Source organism: Natator depressus, chromosome 1 (genome assembly GCF_965152275.1).
Source record: "Natator depressus isolate rNatDep1 chromosome 1, rNatDep2.hap1, whole genome shotgun sequence".
NCBI classification, from domain to species: domain Eukaryota; kingdom Metazoa; phylum Chordata; order Testudines; family Cheloniidae; genus Natator; species Natator depressus.
Window position 1 is genome coordinate 238,164,117 of NC_134234.1, and position 17,244 is coordinate 238,181,360.

The following is a 17,244-nucleotide window of genomic DNA, read 5'->3' on the forward strand; positions in this document are numbered from 1 at the left end:
GGAGCATAAGCTTTCGTGGGTGAATACCCATTTGGTCGAATGCATGTAGTGAAAATTTCCAGAGGCAGGTATAAACATGCAAGCAAGAATCAGGCTAGGGGTAACAAGGTTAGTTCCATCAGGAAGGATGAGGCCCTCTTCTAGCAGTTGAGGTGTGAACACCAAGGGAGGAGAAACTGCTTTTGTAGTTGGCTAGCCAGTCACAGTCTTTGTTTAATCCTGAGCTGATGGTGTCAAATTTGCAAATGAACTGAAGCTCAGCAGTTTCTCTTTGAAGTCTGGTCCTGAAGTTTTTTTGCTGCAGGATGGCTACCTTTAAATCTGCTATTGTGTGTCCAAGGACGTTGAAGTGTTCTCCCTCGGGTTTTTGTATATTGCCATTCCTAATATCTGAATTGTGTCCATTTATCCTTTTACATAGGAACTGTCCAGGTTGGCCGCTGTACATAGCAGAGGGGCATTGCTGGCACATGATGGCGTATATTACGTTGGTGGACGTGCAGGTGAATGAACTGGTGATGGTGTGGCTGATCTGGTTAGGTCCTGTGATGGTGTCACTGGTATAGATATGTGGGCAGAGTTGGCATCGAGGTTTGTTGCATGGATTGGTTCCTGAGTTAGAGTTACTTTGGTGCGGTGTATAGTTGCTGGTGAGAATATGCGTCAGGTTGGCGGGATGTCTGTGGGCGAGGACTGGCCTGCCTCCCAAGCAGTTTCTCCTCCCTTGGTGTTCACACCTCAACTGCTAGAAGAGGGCCTCATCCTTCCTGATTGAGCTAACCTTGTTATCCCTAGCCTGACTCTTGCTTGCATATTTATACCTGCCTCTGGAAACTTCCACTACATGCATCCAACGAAGTGGGTATTCACCCATGAAAACTTATGCTCCAATACATCTGTTAGTCTATAAGGTGCCACAGGACTCTTTGCTGCTTTTACAGATCCAGACTAACACGGGTACCCTCTGATATTTTGCTTTAGTGATAACTAAAAAAGGTAACTGTAACCAGATGCTTAATTCATATTAACAACAAAGGGGAAGGAACAAAAGTTAGATTAGGGAAAGAACAGGGGAAATAATACTTAGATAAATTAGATATATTCAAGTCAGCAGGGCCTGACTACATTCATTCTAGGGTACTTAAGGAACTAGCTGAAGCAATCTTGGAACCATTAACAATTATCTTCAAGAACTCATGGGAGATGGCTGTGGTCCCAGAGGATTACAGAAGGGCAAATAAAGTACCTATATTTAAAAGGGGGCACTAAGAGGACCTGGGCAATTATAGACCAGTCAGCCTAACTTCAATGTCTAAAAGGTACTGGAACAAATTATTAAACAATCAATTTCTAAGTCCTAGAGGATCATAGGGCAATAAGTAATAGCCAACATGGATTTGTCAAGAACAAATCATGCCAGAACAACCCAATTTCCCTTTTTGGCAGGGTTACTGGCCTAGTGGAGGGGGGACGCAGTAGACATGAAATATCTTGATTTCAGTAAGGCTTTTGACATAGTCCCACATGACAGTCTCATAAAAAACTAAGGAAATGTGGTCTAGACAAAATTATTATAAGGTAGGTGCAAAACTGGTTGAAAGACTGTACTGCAAGAGTAGTTTTCAATGGTTTGCTGTCAAACTTGGGGAATGCATCTGTCCTGGGTTCAGTACTATTAATTATTTTCATTAATGACTTGGATAATGGAGCAGAGAGTATGCTTTTAAAATTTCTGGATGACACCAAACTGGAGGGGTTGTCAGCACTTTGGAGGACAGGATTAGAATTTAAAACCACCTTGACAAATTGGAGAATTGGTCTGTAATCAACCAGATGAAACTCAGTAAAGACAAGTGCAAAATACTATATTTAGGATGGCAAAATCAAACACACAAAATGGGAATAACTGGCTCGGCAGCAGTACAGCAGAAAAGGATCTGGGGGTTCTAGTGGATAACTTTAATAAAAGTCAACAATGTGATGGAATTGTGAAAAGGCTAATATTCTGGGGTGTATTAACGGGAGTGTTGTATGTAAGATATGGAAGGTTATTGTCCTGCTGTACTCAGCACTAGTGAGGCCTTATGTGGAGTATTGTTCTGGGAGTCACACTTTAAGAAAGATATGGACAAACTGGATAGAGTCCAGAGGAGAGCTACAAAAATTATAAAAGGTTTAGAAAACTTGACCTATGAGGAAAGGTTAAAAAAAACTAGGCATGTTTAGTCTTGACAAAAGAACACTGAGAAGACTGAGTGGGGACCTGACAGCAATCTTCAAATATGTTATAAAGAGAATTTTGATCACTTGTTCTCCATGTCCACTGAAGGTTGGAAAAGAAGTAAGCAGCTTAATCTACAGCATGGGAGATTTAGGCTAGATATTAGAAAAAAATGTCTAACTATAATGATAGTTAAGTACTGGAATAGGTTGCCATGAGAGCTGCGGAATCCCTGTCATTGTTGATTTTTAAGAACAGATTGGACAAACACTTGTCAGGGATTATCTAGGTTTACCTGATCCTGCCTCAGCACAGGGAGTTGTACTACATGACCTCACAATATCTCTTCCAACCCTACATTTCTATGATTCTACATTGGATAGGCCACAAATAGGGGATAGATTTATGTGAATAGGAAGGTGTGACAGATGTGACAATTTCCTGCAATATTTTTGGGAGATCTTACTGTATTAAGTTTATGTATCATCATGGGCCAGGGACTGTATGCAATTCCATGGGGGAGGGTGACCGCAGCTCCTCCAAGAATTAAGAACAGTGGGAGATGTGACCAGATATTATCAACCTGTCACATCCTGAAAAAACCCTATGGAATAAAGATAAACTTGAATACCCGGTCAGAAGGGAGAGAGAGACATGTCTCCACCTATGAGAGGCAACAGCTGTGAAGCTGAAAACCAAGAGTGGGTGCCCTTGCTGAACCACAGAGGGGAAATACAGGTGCAATTTTCCTGAACAGTGACAAAGGACAATTAGGCAAATTCACTCAGGCTGTAACAGCTCCAGAAAAAAGTACCACTGCCCGGAGAGGTTCATACATACTAGCTCAAACTGGAGTCTCCAGAGACTGACAAGACTGGACACTCAAGCATGGACTACAACTGCAAATCTTACAAGACGAAGGACCTCCCACAATCCCTCCCAAGTCAAAACAACAATTCCCATCCCTACTGCTGCCATCCTCTCTCAGCCCCCACCACCTCTGCCAATCAGCCAGCCAGTTTACCAATGTCCCCGTTGATCTGCTTGTTTAGGGTTGTAAGCTACGTGAGCAGTCACATTTTGTATTAACTAAAGTTTCTGAGAGGTCTTCAAGGATGGCTGGATATAAAAAAACATTGCAGTAATCCTACCCAGCAGTGGCTAAGGCACTGATAACTGTTGTGAGGTGCACATCTGAGAGGAGAGGCGCAGCCTTCTTCACTGAGCACATATTAAAAAAAGCACTCTTGGCTACTGCTTCTATCTGGGTATTCAAAAGCTGTGGCGGAGCTGGCAGGACTACTAGATTGCCAACTTTATTAAGAAGAGCTCTGTGGAGCTCAAAAGCTAAATTGGTCCAATAAAAGATATTATCTTCATCCACCTTGTCTCTCTAATATCCTGGGACCAACATGGCTACAACAACACTGCACACAACTTTATTAACAAAAGATGGGCCTGCCCTTGTAGTCCAGGGGGCAGATACCGTCTCTCCCTTCTCCTGCAGGAGGCCCCTCTTTGGTCCTTCATCTCCTCAGTGTACAGAAATGCTATTCAGCCATCCTTCCCACCCTACAATGGCCATTACAGCAGTCACATCTGGGTGCATGAGCAAGGACCTTCCGCAGTGTTGCCAACTCTTGCAATATTTATTGTTTTTTTTAAAGCTCTAGCTCCTGGAGCTAAGAATCTTAACTTTCATTTGAAAAGTAAGTTGCTAGCCATCATAGTTGAGCAGAAAAGCCTGAAAATATGACCCCACTGTAACCTAAGGGCTCAGAAACCAAGTCAAGTGAAAAGAACCCAAGTTTTATTTATTTGATTTCATTATTTTTAAGACAATCTAATGATATTTGGAGGGCCCAGCTCATGATTTTTGAATGACTGAGGTTGGCAATACTGAAATAAGCCCTCAACCTAGAAGTCTCCCCAAATAAAAGTATAGAAAGCCCCCTCTCCACAACCATTCTAGAGCAAATGACCCAACCCCAAAAGTCTACTCCTTACATTATCCCCCCCCATTTCTGCCAACTAGATCAATCACCCCTATGGAACTGGATGGGCTCCTTCACCCTATCCCCCTACCCAAAAGACCAATCACTGGTTCATTTTCAAACAGAAGTCTTGACTCAAAAGGTATAGCCCTGCCACACAACAATGCTCAAATCCCATTTCCACAATGGGACAAGTCAGCTTGTGGTCAGTCAAAACTTCCCTGGCGGTATGACAGAAGAAACTGGATGATAAGAAACTGCCTAGAGGCTTCCTCAGAGTCATCAACATTATTTAAATTAATATGATTCTCACTGAAATCATGATTATTTATTGTCCCACGGACAGTTTGCTCTGAATTACTCTGAACACTCTTGATCAGAGCAGCAGGTGGTGGACAGGTAGGAAGAATGGAGTTTTTATGAAACAGCCTCCCCATGAACAAGAGTGTTTATTCACTGTTCCATTAGGTCAGCCATTTACAAGACTAATACAGTGACGTCAAAGCCAGAATCCCAGTTGTTTGATTCATTTGATTTATATTAGATTCATTATAGAGATTACAACTTCATTTACTTTTGTTTTAAATTGATTTGCAATTTCCACTATTTATAGAGGTTGTTTGATCATACACTGCTGACTTTATGTAACTGTGTAATAAATCTCTCTCTCACAGACACCCCCTCCCGCCCACCTACCCTCTCAGGTTTGACTCTTCCATCTTTTAATTTAATGTCATACTGACCATGTAGCCACATTAACATAAAACAGTCTCTCTCTTCCCAGTCCCCAAAACATCTGCTTCACATTACATCTTTCCACAGAAAAATAATTCCTGCCCCTGTGTTTATCCCACCACCCAAAAAAAAAAGTTTTAAAATGGGAAAATGATTGTTACTTACTAGGAACTCCAGATACCAGTCGTAAGGGGCGTAACACTCGGAAAGCCCGCAGTGCTTTAACATCAAATCCGGCACCTTTCCCTCCTATTGAATTCGCCCCATCTGCTTTGGTTGCTTGTTCTAAAATTGCACTAAAAAGCCTGCAAAAAGGAAAGAGGAAACAAGCTGTAGGCAGACAGCAAGGCTTTCCTACGGAAAATTAATTAACATCATAATATCATTGAATATTGCACAAACCCACCAGATGTAGCACATATCTGACTTGATAGTCATATGTAGTGGGGGAGAAAGAGACACTTCCCCATACAATATCCTGTAGTCTAGAATGGGAACTGAGATGTAAGGCAAGAGGCATAAGTTCTAATATCAGTTCTTCCTTTGACTGCTATTAATACTTCTGTGCAGTCTGCAACCTTTATTAACTGATGCTCTACTGCAGAAGGGCAATTATTCAACCATTTCAGGGCCAGTGGAACCAGGGGTGGGGGAGGGGGCTAGCATCTCTACAATGGAAATAGCGTGTGCGGGTCTATGTTTCTGCCTACCCACCAATATGTGGGAGTGGACTCTGCTGCATTCACATAGAGGAAGATATGAGAGCAGGATCTGGAGGAGAGGCTGTAGCAGCTGCCAAGGCCACAAGATCATGCTGACTCATGAGGAGCAGGTAGGACTCCCCAGCCCAGCCAGGTCCCACCTTCCCGCCACTGCAGGTCCCGGCAGAAACAGCCAGTCCCAGGGAAGGGCAGGAGTGTGTGCACCAGCCATCAGTGTGAGGTGGGGTATGGGACAGGGCATCAGCACCTGGATGGGAGGCAATGGCGCACAGGGTGCCAGCTGCCAAGGAGGTGAGGGGAATACAGGGCACTAGGCACTAACCACAGGAACGGCAATAGGAACTACCAGGACATATCTTCCCAGCCTGGAGCCAGCTGCCCCCTCGAGTCTTTGTAACTTGCTCCCTCTTCTATCCATCTGGTCCCCCATCCATAGGAAGTTCAGTCCCCTGATCTATTTTAAATCCAACTCAGGTTCCACAAGATCACTGCAGGTGAAACTGGCAATAGATCTCAGGTCTCATTTACTGCCTTTCAGAAGAACCATGTCATATTATGTGCTTGTGTAATCCATGTTAACAAAGTGTGGCTCTTTGACCCCCCCCCCCCCAAGGTTAGCTCACATGCAGAAGTTTATGAGGCAGATAAAGATATGCTTTTAGATCCAGAGATTCGTTTCAAACCTTCATGAGGACCAAACAGCAGCATTCATTACATTTGGCAATGTCATTTCCATTCACATTCTATTTCCAGAGCTAGGAATAGAAGCTATGAATCCTAAAATATTCCAGTGCTATTTCAACAATAGTTGTGTAACCCATGGCAAAGTATGCATCATGGCTCACTGTATGGGCTGGTCCTAATAGAAGATAACAGCATATTTCCCTACCAGTTACAAGTGTAGATGAAATGGAAGAGGTCTGTGATCTGAAAATCCTGGGTTCAAACCCTAATGGTGGCTTAAGGGGCGTAAAAGTGTAGGTGTAAGTTAGTGTGAAGACTCTGGAAAAATGCAATTGTTGACATGATGTCATGTCATATTACAAAACATTTTATTAAGAGGCAAATTTGGATTCTCATACTTGTTTTATTATGATATTTTTAGTGGTTTACTTGGGTTAATAGGAGCTGTCCCTTTAAAAACAGGGTGGGGCATTTAATTATAGTGTGTGTTTGAAGAAGGCAGAGCAGTGTGTGGGAGATGTTATTCATGTGTGCAGAAAGTGGAAGACCCAGCCTGTGAAAGGTCAGAACTTGATTTAATACACTTATCTTTCAACAAAGTAAACTTCATTCTTGAGGTGCAACATTAGCATTTATTAGGAGAGTGGATGTCTGAGGGAATTACTAAGGAGCCACAAAGCCTTTCACCTAGAGGGCAACACTCTGAATCCAGTTCAACTCAGTAGATATTAAAAAAGTTGTTCCCATCCAATGGTGCTGCTATATCAGGTAATTTCGGTGGGTGCCAGTTCCAGTTACGATGCCACAAACTCATCATCATGCTTTGAACTAACTGGCAGACTCAGCAGAGAGGCCAAAAACTGCATGGGCCAGTGAGAATGAAATAGCCCTGTTACCTCTAGAGAAAATCCCCACAGTTCAGGGTTGAGGCATGCTGGCAGGGCCATGCGTGCGGGAAGCTTGACCGGTAGATAAAAAGAAGGGTACATTCATTACAGCACTCAGGCCAGTACCTTTCACCAGCACTAATTTTCTTAAGCTGAAGTTGCTGGTTATATACACGTTAGTTGCAAATGTCCCAGCTGGAGCTACACAGAACTTGGCAGCTATGATGGGCGAGCTAGTTGACTCAATTCAAAGTCATAATTTAAAGTACTGCTGAAAAATTAACAACCATGAAGTGAGTGTGAGAGGAGGATGTTGCAAATTAATGAACAAGACCAAGAAAACCTCTTGAAAAAACCTACAGTAGATACTGCAGGAGGTGGGGTGGTTGATTCAGTAGTTCCTGACATTCCCTTTCAGTACGTGAACCAGCTGAAACAATGCCCCAGCATGATGTGAGAGAGCACTATGCTGATGGAGGCATTTTCAAATGAGATGTAAAAGCAAGGTTCTACCCCCTTGTGGTTATTGAAGATCCCATAGCACCACTCCAAAGAGTATGAGAATCAACCCTATTTCATCTCAGATAAGCACATTCTGCAACCTAACTTCCCCTTCCAACTGGATGCAATATTTTCCACCTCCTATTTTAAACTGTTGTGTAGTGTTCTTGAGCATTGATAAATGATTTCTGAATCTCTGCCTTGGAGTCACTATATCTAGTTTTGGTTCATTTCTTAAAGATTAACTACAAAGCAAATAAAAGACTAATTGTTGACTTCTGCTTCTTCTCATGTATGTACGTATGAAGTATGAAGACATCCTTGTAATTTTCTTTTTTTTTTTCCCCAATATTTTTCCTGCTTCCTTTTTTGCGTCTGACCCGTAAGGTATTCTCTTTGCCAAAGACCCTTAGCCAGATCTTTGGAGGACCTCAACAGTGGCATGACAAGGCTGCTACCTGTACTGCAGCTCTTTATTCCCCTGTTTTTGTGGATGGGATGCTGATTCTTATAGTCTAAGACAGTGGTTCTTAACCTGGGGTGCACACACCCCCTAGCGGTGCGAGATGCCCTTTCTGGGGGTGCGAGACATGCCAGATTTTTTTAGAAAGTAAATCATCAAAAACACAAATTAAGCGCAGGCATGTAAATACAACTACTTTGTTTAATCAAACCTATGTATTTAACAACATACATTTTTTAATGATTACTGTAATATACAAACAAAAATATATCTAGGTTTAAAGAACTGACCTACTTCAACAATTTTTGATAAGGGGTGCGAGAACATATTTTAAGAACCAAAGGGGTGCAGGCTGCAATAAAGGTTAAGAAACACTGGTCTAAGAGAAGATCTTGTCAAGGGGCTCTTGCAAATAGAGGGAACTGAGGATCTGATATTTCCAATGCAAATAAGAAGCAGAGAAACACCTTTGAGAGAGAGTCTTTAAAGAGCATAAAGAAAAAGTAAAGGCCAAAAGATTTTTTGTTTTTGGCTTTACGGTTCACCTTTAAATATGGCTATTTTTTAACTCCAGGAAGGGTTTGTAAATGTGGAAGTGCTTGAGTCTGCCCTTTAGAAAATTCCCCACAGGCCTAAGGAAAGGCTCATTTCTACACCTAAGTTTTTGAATCTGTTCAGAATTTCAGACCCCTTGCAAATACCTTCAGTGCACCGTCTAAGTAAAGTTGTTCTCTAAATTAAGATACCTTTCTCTTTGTAGAAACTGTGGGTCCTCAGAAAATATTGCTCTTAGGAAATGCATTACATGCTGTCTGGAAAGAAGAATATTCTTGTAACACAACACTTTCAAGTCATTTTTGTCAGGAAAGGAAATTTCCTTCTAAGTCATGATGAATTCCAAGGACAACACTCGCATCAGAAAACCCTTTATTTTCCAAAAGGAGAAAAAAAAAATCAAAGGAACTAGGAAACAATTTAACTAATGATTAGCAGTTGTGGGATATGCTTCATTAGACAGCTTGAGTGTGTGTTCTTTGTTCTTAACTAGCAATGTTCTAAAACACAGAACTTTATGATTGATACCTACGCAAGGAGATTTTTCTTCAAAGCAATATTTAATGGCTCTGCCACAGAAAGGTCGTAGGCTATTTGAGAATAAGCTAGATCAAGCTTTAAAGGACTTAGCTGCTCAGAAAGCAGATCTACCAAACTGCAAGACAGATAAGTTGTTACAAGCCTGTAAGTTGAAAGTGCATCCTTTCTTCAGAAGGCATTCCCTTAAGTCTAGATATAGTCCTTGCTTTTAATGCTCTTCTCCTTTCCTGACACGGATTCATCTGACCATCCTAGAACTACACATTCAAAGTGAAGTCACGTATCTTCGGGCGGCAGATGACCCAACTTTTGAAGACAGGGAGATAATTGGTACTATAAAGTGTAGCAGATAATGGGTACTATAAAGAATTCATGTAGGCTGCTTTCTAGAATGTTCATTCCCTATCTCCTTGTCTATCTGAAAATAATGAACAATATCAAAATAGTTTCTCCTTATTAGATCTTCCAGCTGCATGCACTGATGTGGTGGAAAAAAATGGGAGTTAAGGTAGACTGAGGATCTGGACATTGTCCTTGGTTGTGCTCCCTTTTGCCACAATAACACCTGAATTATGCTTTGTATGTAAGATTTTTCCATTTCCCATCCAGCCCTACTCTTTTTTCTATGGTGAGAACCATCAACATTTAAAGAAGAAGAAGATTCCAATGGCAGAATGAGTGCAAGATGACAGCTGTGATGAAAAAGTCTTTAAAATTTAATGCTTTAGGTCAGTGGTTCTCAAACTATGGAGGCACGGGAATGTGTCAAGGGAGGTGCAAGCTGTGGGCTTTTTTTGCGGTCGGGGGGGGGGGGGGAAGCGGGCAGGAAGAGCTCTGGCTGTCAGCCCTGGGTGTTTGGGGCTCATGCAGAAGAGCTGTGCACATCTGGGAGGCAGGGAAAAGGGGACAGCCAGAGCCCTACCACCCTGGGGCTGACAGCCGGAGCCCACCCACCTGGGCTTGGGCTCTCCTCCTGCACCTTCCCTCTATCCCTCACCAGAGGCAGCCCAGGCTCAGGCTCTTCTCCCACCCCCCCCCCCTCGGTCCCATCCCCCAATCCCCATCTGTCAGCCCCGGGATGCAGCAGCAGCACAGAAGTAAGGGTGGCAATGGAGCTAAATCTGCTGTGAAAAGTGATATTGACAAATATCACTCTTCACATTGCCACCCTTACTTCTGTGCTGCTGCTGGTGCAGCGCTGCCTTCAGAGCGGGGCACCCAGCCAGCAGCTGCTGCTGCTCTTCGCTCTGCCTTCAGAGTGGGGTGGTGGTTTATGTACTTGTGGTGGTGCGGGGCATAAACAACTAAAGACACAAAGAAGGGGGGGCAATCAAATAAGATTGAGAACTACTGGTTTAGTTTAGTTACACTTTCTGAATATTACCAGGAAAGCACCTTCCTCTTTTGCCATCCCATGAACCTCTATGATCTTCTCTGGCCTCTGTTACAATACTACAACTATGTTCTTATCAGTCTGCCCCAAGAGAACAGTTGCCACGGGAAGGCAAGTTTTTCTTTATTCCCTGGAGAACAGTAATACTCAGAGGCCTCCAAATGCAAAGCAAGAAGCAGTTCCAGCCCACAAAGTCACAGGAGCATCCTTGAGCTGCATCCTTCTAAATTACCCAGGTCTTTAGTTTTAGCAACTGATATTAGTAAAGAGTTTAGGGTAATACATTTCCTGGTTTTGTCTTGCTTAAGGAACATAAAAAGTTAATGAGCCCCAAACTCTGCCATTTCAGGTTAGGTTAAGTCAAAAGAGGTCAGTGGTCTACTTGCTTTCACTATTATGAAGAGGAGGATGTGGGAGATTTCTAATGAGAGCAGGAGTCTAAGGAAAATCATAAGCCTTTTTTTGTATTTTGTTTGCCTCCATTTTTGTTTGGCCTCTTCTGTGGTATTATGAGGTAGAATCCATGTATTCAGGACAGAGGTGGTAATAGCTGGGAAAGGAAATTTAGGTTTGCTACCTCTAAACTGGGTTTCTGAGCATCATATCCATCAGTCTAGAAGCCCTACTGAGCATGGCTAGGATTAGCAGCACATTTTTTTAGTTAGTGTCTCATTCTCTTCTGAAGTCTCATTAATGAGCCTGTGCTCAATGTTAAGGAAGGCTGGGCTGAGTTGGGAACACAGTAGACAGCATGTATTGCCACTGTCAGGTGAATGCTTCCTCTTGTTTTCCAGCCACTGCTTCAGGCTGCCACTGGAATCACTTCCAGCAGCACTGACTGACACCAGGGGAAGCCATGGCTGGCTCCCCTCAGATGGAAGAAAATGGTAGGTCAATAAGGGGTCTTTGCAGGAAGCAGAATAAAAAAGAAAATGGAGAAATTTAGAAAACTTCCTGCCGCTCCAATAAAAATCAATTCAAGTTTAAATATGGTGTAACTGCAGCCTGGGTTTACACTGCAATTTTCAGACAAACAGTAGGGAGCAAGCAGGGGAGAACAGGGGCAAACAGCATTGCCTCTCAGAATTTGCTGATAAGTAGGGTCTGCTAGGAGAGGAAGCAGCACACCACACTATGGCATGGTCCCGTATGAGCCAGTCTAAATAGATAAACATCAGAGAAACCCATCTAGCCTTGAAGTGGAATCTGCTGCTTGCAATTGTTACTCTTTAACTGGGACCTAGGGGTCTTTGCCATATTTATACATGTGTAATCTTTCCCCTGTTGCAGTTGCTGTCAGATTGTTTCCTCCAGCTACAAAGTAAGTGTTGCTGAACATGAGAGCAGACAGAATAGCACAGTGGAGAGCTGCTGCTTTTGTCACTGGCAAGGGAATTAATTTCAGCCTGAATATCATCTTGCTGATTAACAGGCCTAATAGGAAAACTCAAGTTAAACTACATGTAATGCTGATCTAGCATTTCTGGAACCCTGTTCTTTTACATAGCAATAGGAAGGGGGTAAAATATTTGTCCTCTTTTTAAGTCTCCATAAAGACCCACATAAAATGAAAACCATCAGATTCATAATTAAGCAGCAGTCCCTAGTCAGGTGACTGAGTGCTACATGAGTAATACGTTGCAGAATCAGACTTATCTTGGGAAACCAGTTAATTCCTGGGTGGATGTCACTAATTTCCTGTGGGATTTTTTTACTCCTTTAGGGTGCGGAGATGAGAGCACCAAAATAGCAGGGCGAAGAGTCTAGGCAGGAGGTTGGGCTGTTTTCGGACTAAGACTAGATTCCAACTTGTCCCACCTCCTCCTAGATGGGAACTCCTCCTCCCACTTCCACCTATTATTTTGGAAGCAGCAGGGATCAAGTAGCACAGCAGCGGCAAAGGTGAGTGGTTAGGAGTTTTATAGCTTTCAGTTCCTCCATACAAGTAGACAAGTGGCTAGATGGTCAATGGATTTGGGCAGCAAGCATAAGATGCTTTGGCTGCTAAAACTGCCCTTTTTTGGTATTCAGTGTGGGAATGGAGGCAAGGATTTCTATTGGAAAGGGAAGGACAGGGGAGGGCCTGGATACTGGTGGGGCATGGAACTCACTCTGGAGATGAGGCTGGGATAGGAAGGGAAGACGCATTCAGGAGAAGAAGACCCAGCCTCGTTGCCTTAAGGGTTAGTTCATCCCACCTTACACTTCCTTCATCTAACTACCATTCAAACAGCTTGTCATGTTGCTTTCCAAGTTTCTAACTCTTAACTAATTCAACCCAATTTAATGCATCATTTCCCCTACATTAAACCTTTCACCTCATCCAATGATTTTTTCCGCTCTCAGTAGTGAGGTAGAGATACCTACTGGAGACCTGCCTACAAGTGTTGCAAATATTGCTCCACTCTTGTACTTCTAATCCCTAGAGAAATTAAGAATTTAATTGCATGTGGAGGCCCAGGAGCTTCTCTGGGAAGAGGGTCAGGAAGCAGAAGCACGGCCACTCAGAAAAAGTATATAGAAGTTGAACAGTGTCCATGCTGTCCCCTTTCCTAAAGCTGACAACTCATCTCAGCTTCAGCAGCATTGCACAACTCACTGTGAGGTATCCAAAAAGGGAGAGCTTGCTGCCTGGCTGCTTTTCTCCAGGGCTTCACAATTCCTCTGGCTTCTCAGAGGTCATGTTTTAGGAGGCTATAAGGGGATGATGAAGCTCAATTCCTAACTCACACACTCTTTTTAGAGGCTCCTCATGTCTCAGAGACATGCTGATACCACATGGAAAACTCTGAAAAACAGTCTATTAGAGAAAATGTGGGCCATACAACTCATTCTCTGTATTTCTATTCCCCGCTTTTGTTTCAGGCTTTTTAAACAATTGGTAGGGCCATTTTAATCAGAATAAGCTCCTCATTCCTGAAAATGTCGCTCTCTGCCTGACCCCCACAGTGGTCAGGCCCAATAATGGACCAATGTGGGACATCTTTTAACATTTTATTTTCTGAAATATTTGTTGGACCTTAAGCTCTGGGGTTCACTCATTGTTACAAATAACAAGTTTCAAGTACATCCCATGAACTATTCCCCCCACATTCATGGAGCTGTCAAGGGTTAATTTATTTGATTGTCTTCTATAAGGATTACACTGAGGAGTCTGAGACCCTGCTGTACATTGCCCAATAGTCTTGTGTTGCTTTCTCTTTTTTCCTCCACAGGTGTTAAAAAGTGGTTTACTTTCCACACCTTAGAAATGGGTAAAGTCCCGGAACGGGGTCTAAAGAGCTGGAGGTACGCAATACCAGAAAAGCCATGCCAAGATTAAACATTGTGGGCCAGATCTTCAGCTGGTGTAAATCAGCGCTATTCCACTGAAGTCAACACAGCAACGTCAGTTGTACCAGCAGAGGATCTGACTCTGAATTCAGTACATTCTCTGTATGTTTGGTAAAGGAAGGGAGTCTGTAGGTGGGATGAGTTGGGGAGATGGGTGGTGGAGACGAGAGACACAGGATATGCTGTACAGTCAGTCAAACAAGCATCCATAAGAAGCCTATGCATTCCTCCTCTGTAATGTACCCAGTTGGAATTCTTGATACCCCAAAATGAACTCTTTATGTTCCCATGTGTACAGTGTACTCAAAGACAATAGTACTCACCCTACCACCACAATTATAAAATCTAGTAAATTCCAGCCATTGCGGAGGTAAGCATTGGGGTGAAAGAGAAGTCCATATGCTATTACTTTTAAAAATGCTTCCACCGTAAAAATTATGAGAAAGAGATATTCCACTCGTTCCTGGAGAGAAGACAAAAGAAAAAAAGAAAGACAACAATTAGCTCAGTGCTGAAAAACAATGGGTAAAAATCTGTTTACCTTTTTAACATTTTATCTCTGCAGCCTTCTAGTCACTGGCCCACCAGAGCCACTTGGGAATGTCCAGTGCTAAACCCCATTACTTGCCAATGAGCTTTTCCTCTCCCAATTGTTATTTCTGTGGCTAGCTTAATAGGCTAGCAGCAGTGCAGTGTGGTTAGGATGCGAGTTTCATGTTCCTTGACTTGTCAGGAACTGTAAACTCTGCAGAGACAGAATGCTCAGGGCCAGTGTTGGGAGGCATCACTCTCTAGTATCTTGTTCTCAGGAGGATGTATTGAGAGGCACTGATAGGCTCCAGAGTGAGCTGTGTCCAACCCTCTTGGAGGGGGAAGGTGGCTGGATTTGAGGCTTTGTGGAGAGAAGGGGGAAGAAGAAGAGAGGCCCTGCTGACTGACACCCCCCCCCCCCCAAGAAAAACTGTCATTCTTTTAACTTGTCTTGTGAGATTGCCTCCTACATTGTTAGGGAAAAAACTGATGTAGGAATGTGATAAATGATTTACTGTTCACATGGATTCATTAGCACTCAGTACATAGTCACCATCATTTTAGTGATTTCATCAGAATATTCACATGTGCAACTTGTGAAATGCAATCCAGAGTTTCGCACACGCAAAGGAAGTCATCTACAGTGACAAGACACTCTGATTCAGCAGGGAAGCTTTAGGAGTCCGAATATGGGTTTAACCTCTCTCTTAACTTTGGATTTCCTATTCCCAGGATGGCGGCAGAGCAGCAGCACTGCTAAAGTGACAGGGACCCCAGTCCCCTGACCCACTTCCTAGCCAGTCACTGCAAAGGCACTGAGAGCAGCCTTAGAAGATAATTAGCACTCAGCTGTCCCAGGGTCAGAGCAGTCATCTAGGTATCTACACTGAATCTGGGAGTGAGCCTGGGTCCACAGACTCATGCTAGCCAGGCTCATGCTAGCCTACTGAAGACAGCTGTGTGACAGTGCCTTGATGTTGCTGCTCAGGCTGGAGCTCAGATTCTGAAGCCCATCCCTCATCCTAGATTTCAGAGCCTAAGCTACAATGTCTACATAGCTACTTTTAGTGTGCTACTGTGAGCCCTGCCAACACAGGTCTGTGGGCTCAGGCTGGGAGGCTTGTTCTCAGATGCTGTGTCGACATGCCCCTGGACAAAAAGGAAAAGGATAGGTGTAGTCCTCAGAGCTACCAAGATTATATCTACCAAGTCTCCCTCATTGGAGAGGGTCTTATTTTGGATTAATTTTAACTGAAGCCTCTCTCTTCAGTAAGGAAAGATGTTGCTGTGTGTGCTTCGAAGAAGAATTTACAAGCCTCATCCTCACAATCATTTGGAAATATCATTCATTTAAATTATTACAGCTTGGACACATTGCAAAGTAGGCCCCTAACAATCCCCTGAGCTGCTTGGTTGAGATGAAAGTCTGAGATGCATTGTTCAGCCTTGCAAAATTCTCTACAAAATTTACTAGCCCAGGTACAAAAACCGACTCCTTCAATCCACCACTATGCTAATAAAAATATCAAATTATTTTTTACTTGCCTATGAAAAAAGTTAGTTATCCGTGAGAGACGGCAACGCTGCATGGCTGCAGTAAATGACTGAAGGTGACCAGGCCCTTGGACTACATATTTTGCTAGAGAGAGAGTTACATTTGAAAATTCAGGCTGTCTCTAGAACACCCTCTCTCGCATGCGGCCACCCGGGGGGTTCCCTGCGGCCACGGCCATTTCTTGGGGGGAGCATCAGCCCGTCCAATTCGTCCCTGTTGCTCCTGCATGTGCCGCCTCTCCGGAGACGCAGGTGGGACACACAAGACTTAAGGAGCAAGGTGAGGAGGCGAGCGGCGAGGCGAGCAGCGGGGTGAGGGGAAGCGAGCGAGCGAGCGAGCGAGCAGCAGGGTGAGGGGGCTGGCTGCGAGCGGGGGAGCGAGGAGGTGAGCAGGGGTGTGTGGGGAGGCGAGCGGCGAGGCGCGAGGCGCGAGGCGCGTGGCGGGGGGGCCTCGGTGGAGGAGGAAGGAGGCGAGCGGCGGGGTGGGAGTCTGGCTGTGAGCGGGGCAGGAAGGAGGCGACAAGCGAGCTGGGGGGGCGAGGAGGCGAATGGCAGGCGGGGGGGCCCTGGCGGAGGAGTGAGGGGGTGAGTGGCGAGCCAGCAGCAGGGTGAGGAGGCGGCGGGGTCTGGCTGCGAGCGGAGGAGGTGAGCGGTGATCCACGAGCGAGCGGGAGGAGTTCCCCTGGCGGGCAGGGCGGTGTCTGTGGCAGGGGAGTGAGGAAGCGAGCGGTGGGTGCATGGGCAGTGGGCGGAGCCCCCCCTTCTGCCCTCACTCCCCCACCCCTCGGCAGCTGGAGCCACCAGCCCGCCGGCCGGAGAAGCCCTGAGCGCCGCCCCCCCCCGCTGGAGGAGCCCCGGGCTGGCTGAAGCCCTGAGACCTGCCCCCCTCAAACCTGCCTGAAGGAGCTCGGGGCCGGCCGAAGCCTCGAGCCCGGCCACTTGCCCGGAGGAGCCCCGGGCCCGCCGCCGCCACGCGTTCCCTCCCCTCCCCAGACCCAAGCCACCCAGATATGTTTTTCATTATTACTTGGACTTCTATGACAAAGCATTTTTAAATTTACTTCAGAATTGTTATACAGACAACCACTTTTACTAAAAAAGCAAAACAAACAATAATAAAAAAAAAAAAAC

The 17,244-nt window shown here is 44.5% G+C and overlaps 1 protein-coding gene across 1 annotated transcript in view; it reads right to left on the reverse strand.

The window, feature by feature from the left end:
• Window positions 1-17,244, reverse strand: part of CACNA1C (calcium voltage-gated channel subunit alpha1 C) — a 714,429-nt gene that overhangs the window by 266,948 nt on the left and 430,237 nt on the right. Inside the window, exons 4-5 of the mRNA XM_074938754.1 lie at window positions 14,352-14,491; window positions 5,116-5,255 (exon numbers count right to left, since the gene is read on the reverse strand). Of these exons, the coding sequence (XP_074794855.1) occupies window positions 5,116-5,255; window positions 14,352-14,491 (280 nt within the window). The remainder of the gene's footprint in view (window positions 1-5,115; window positions 5,256-14,351; window positions 14,492-17,244) is intronic.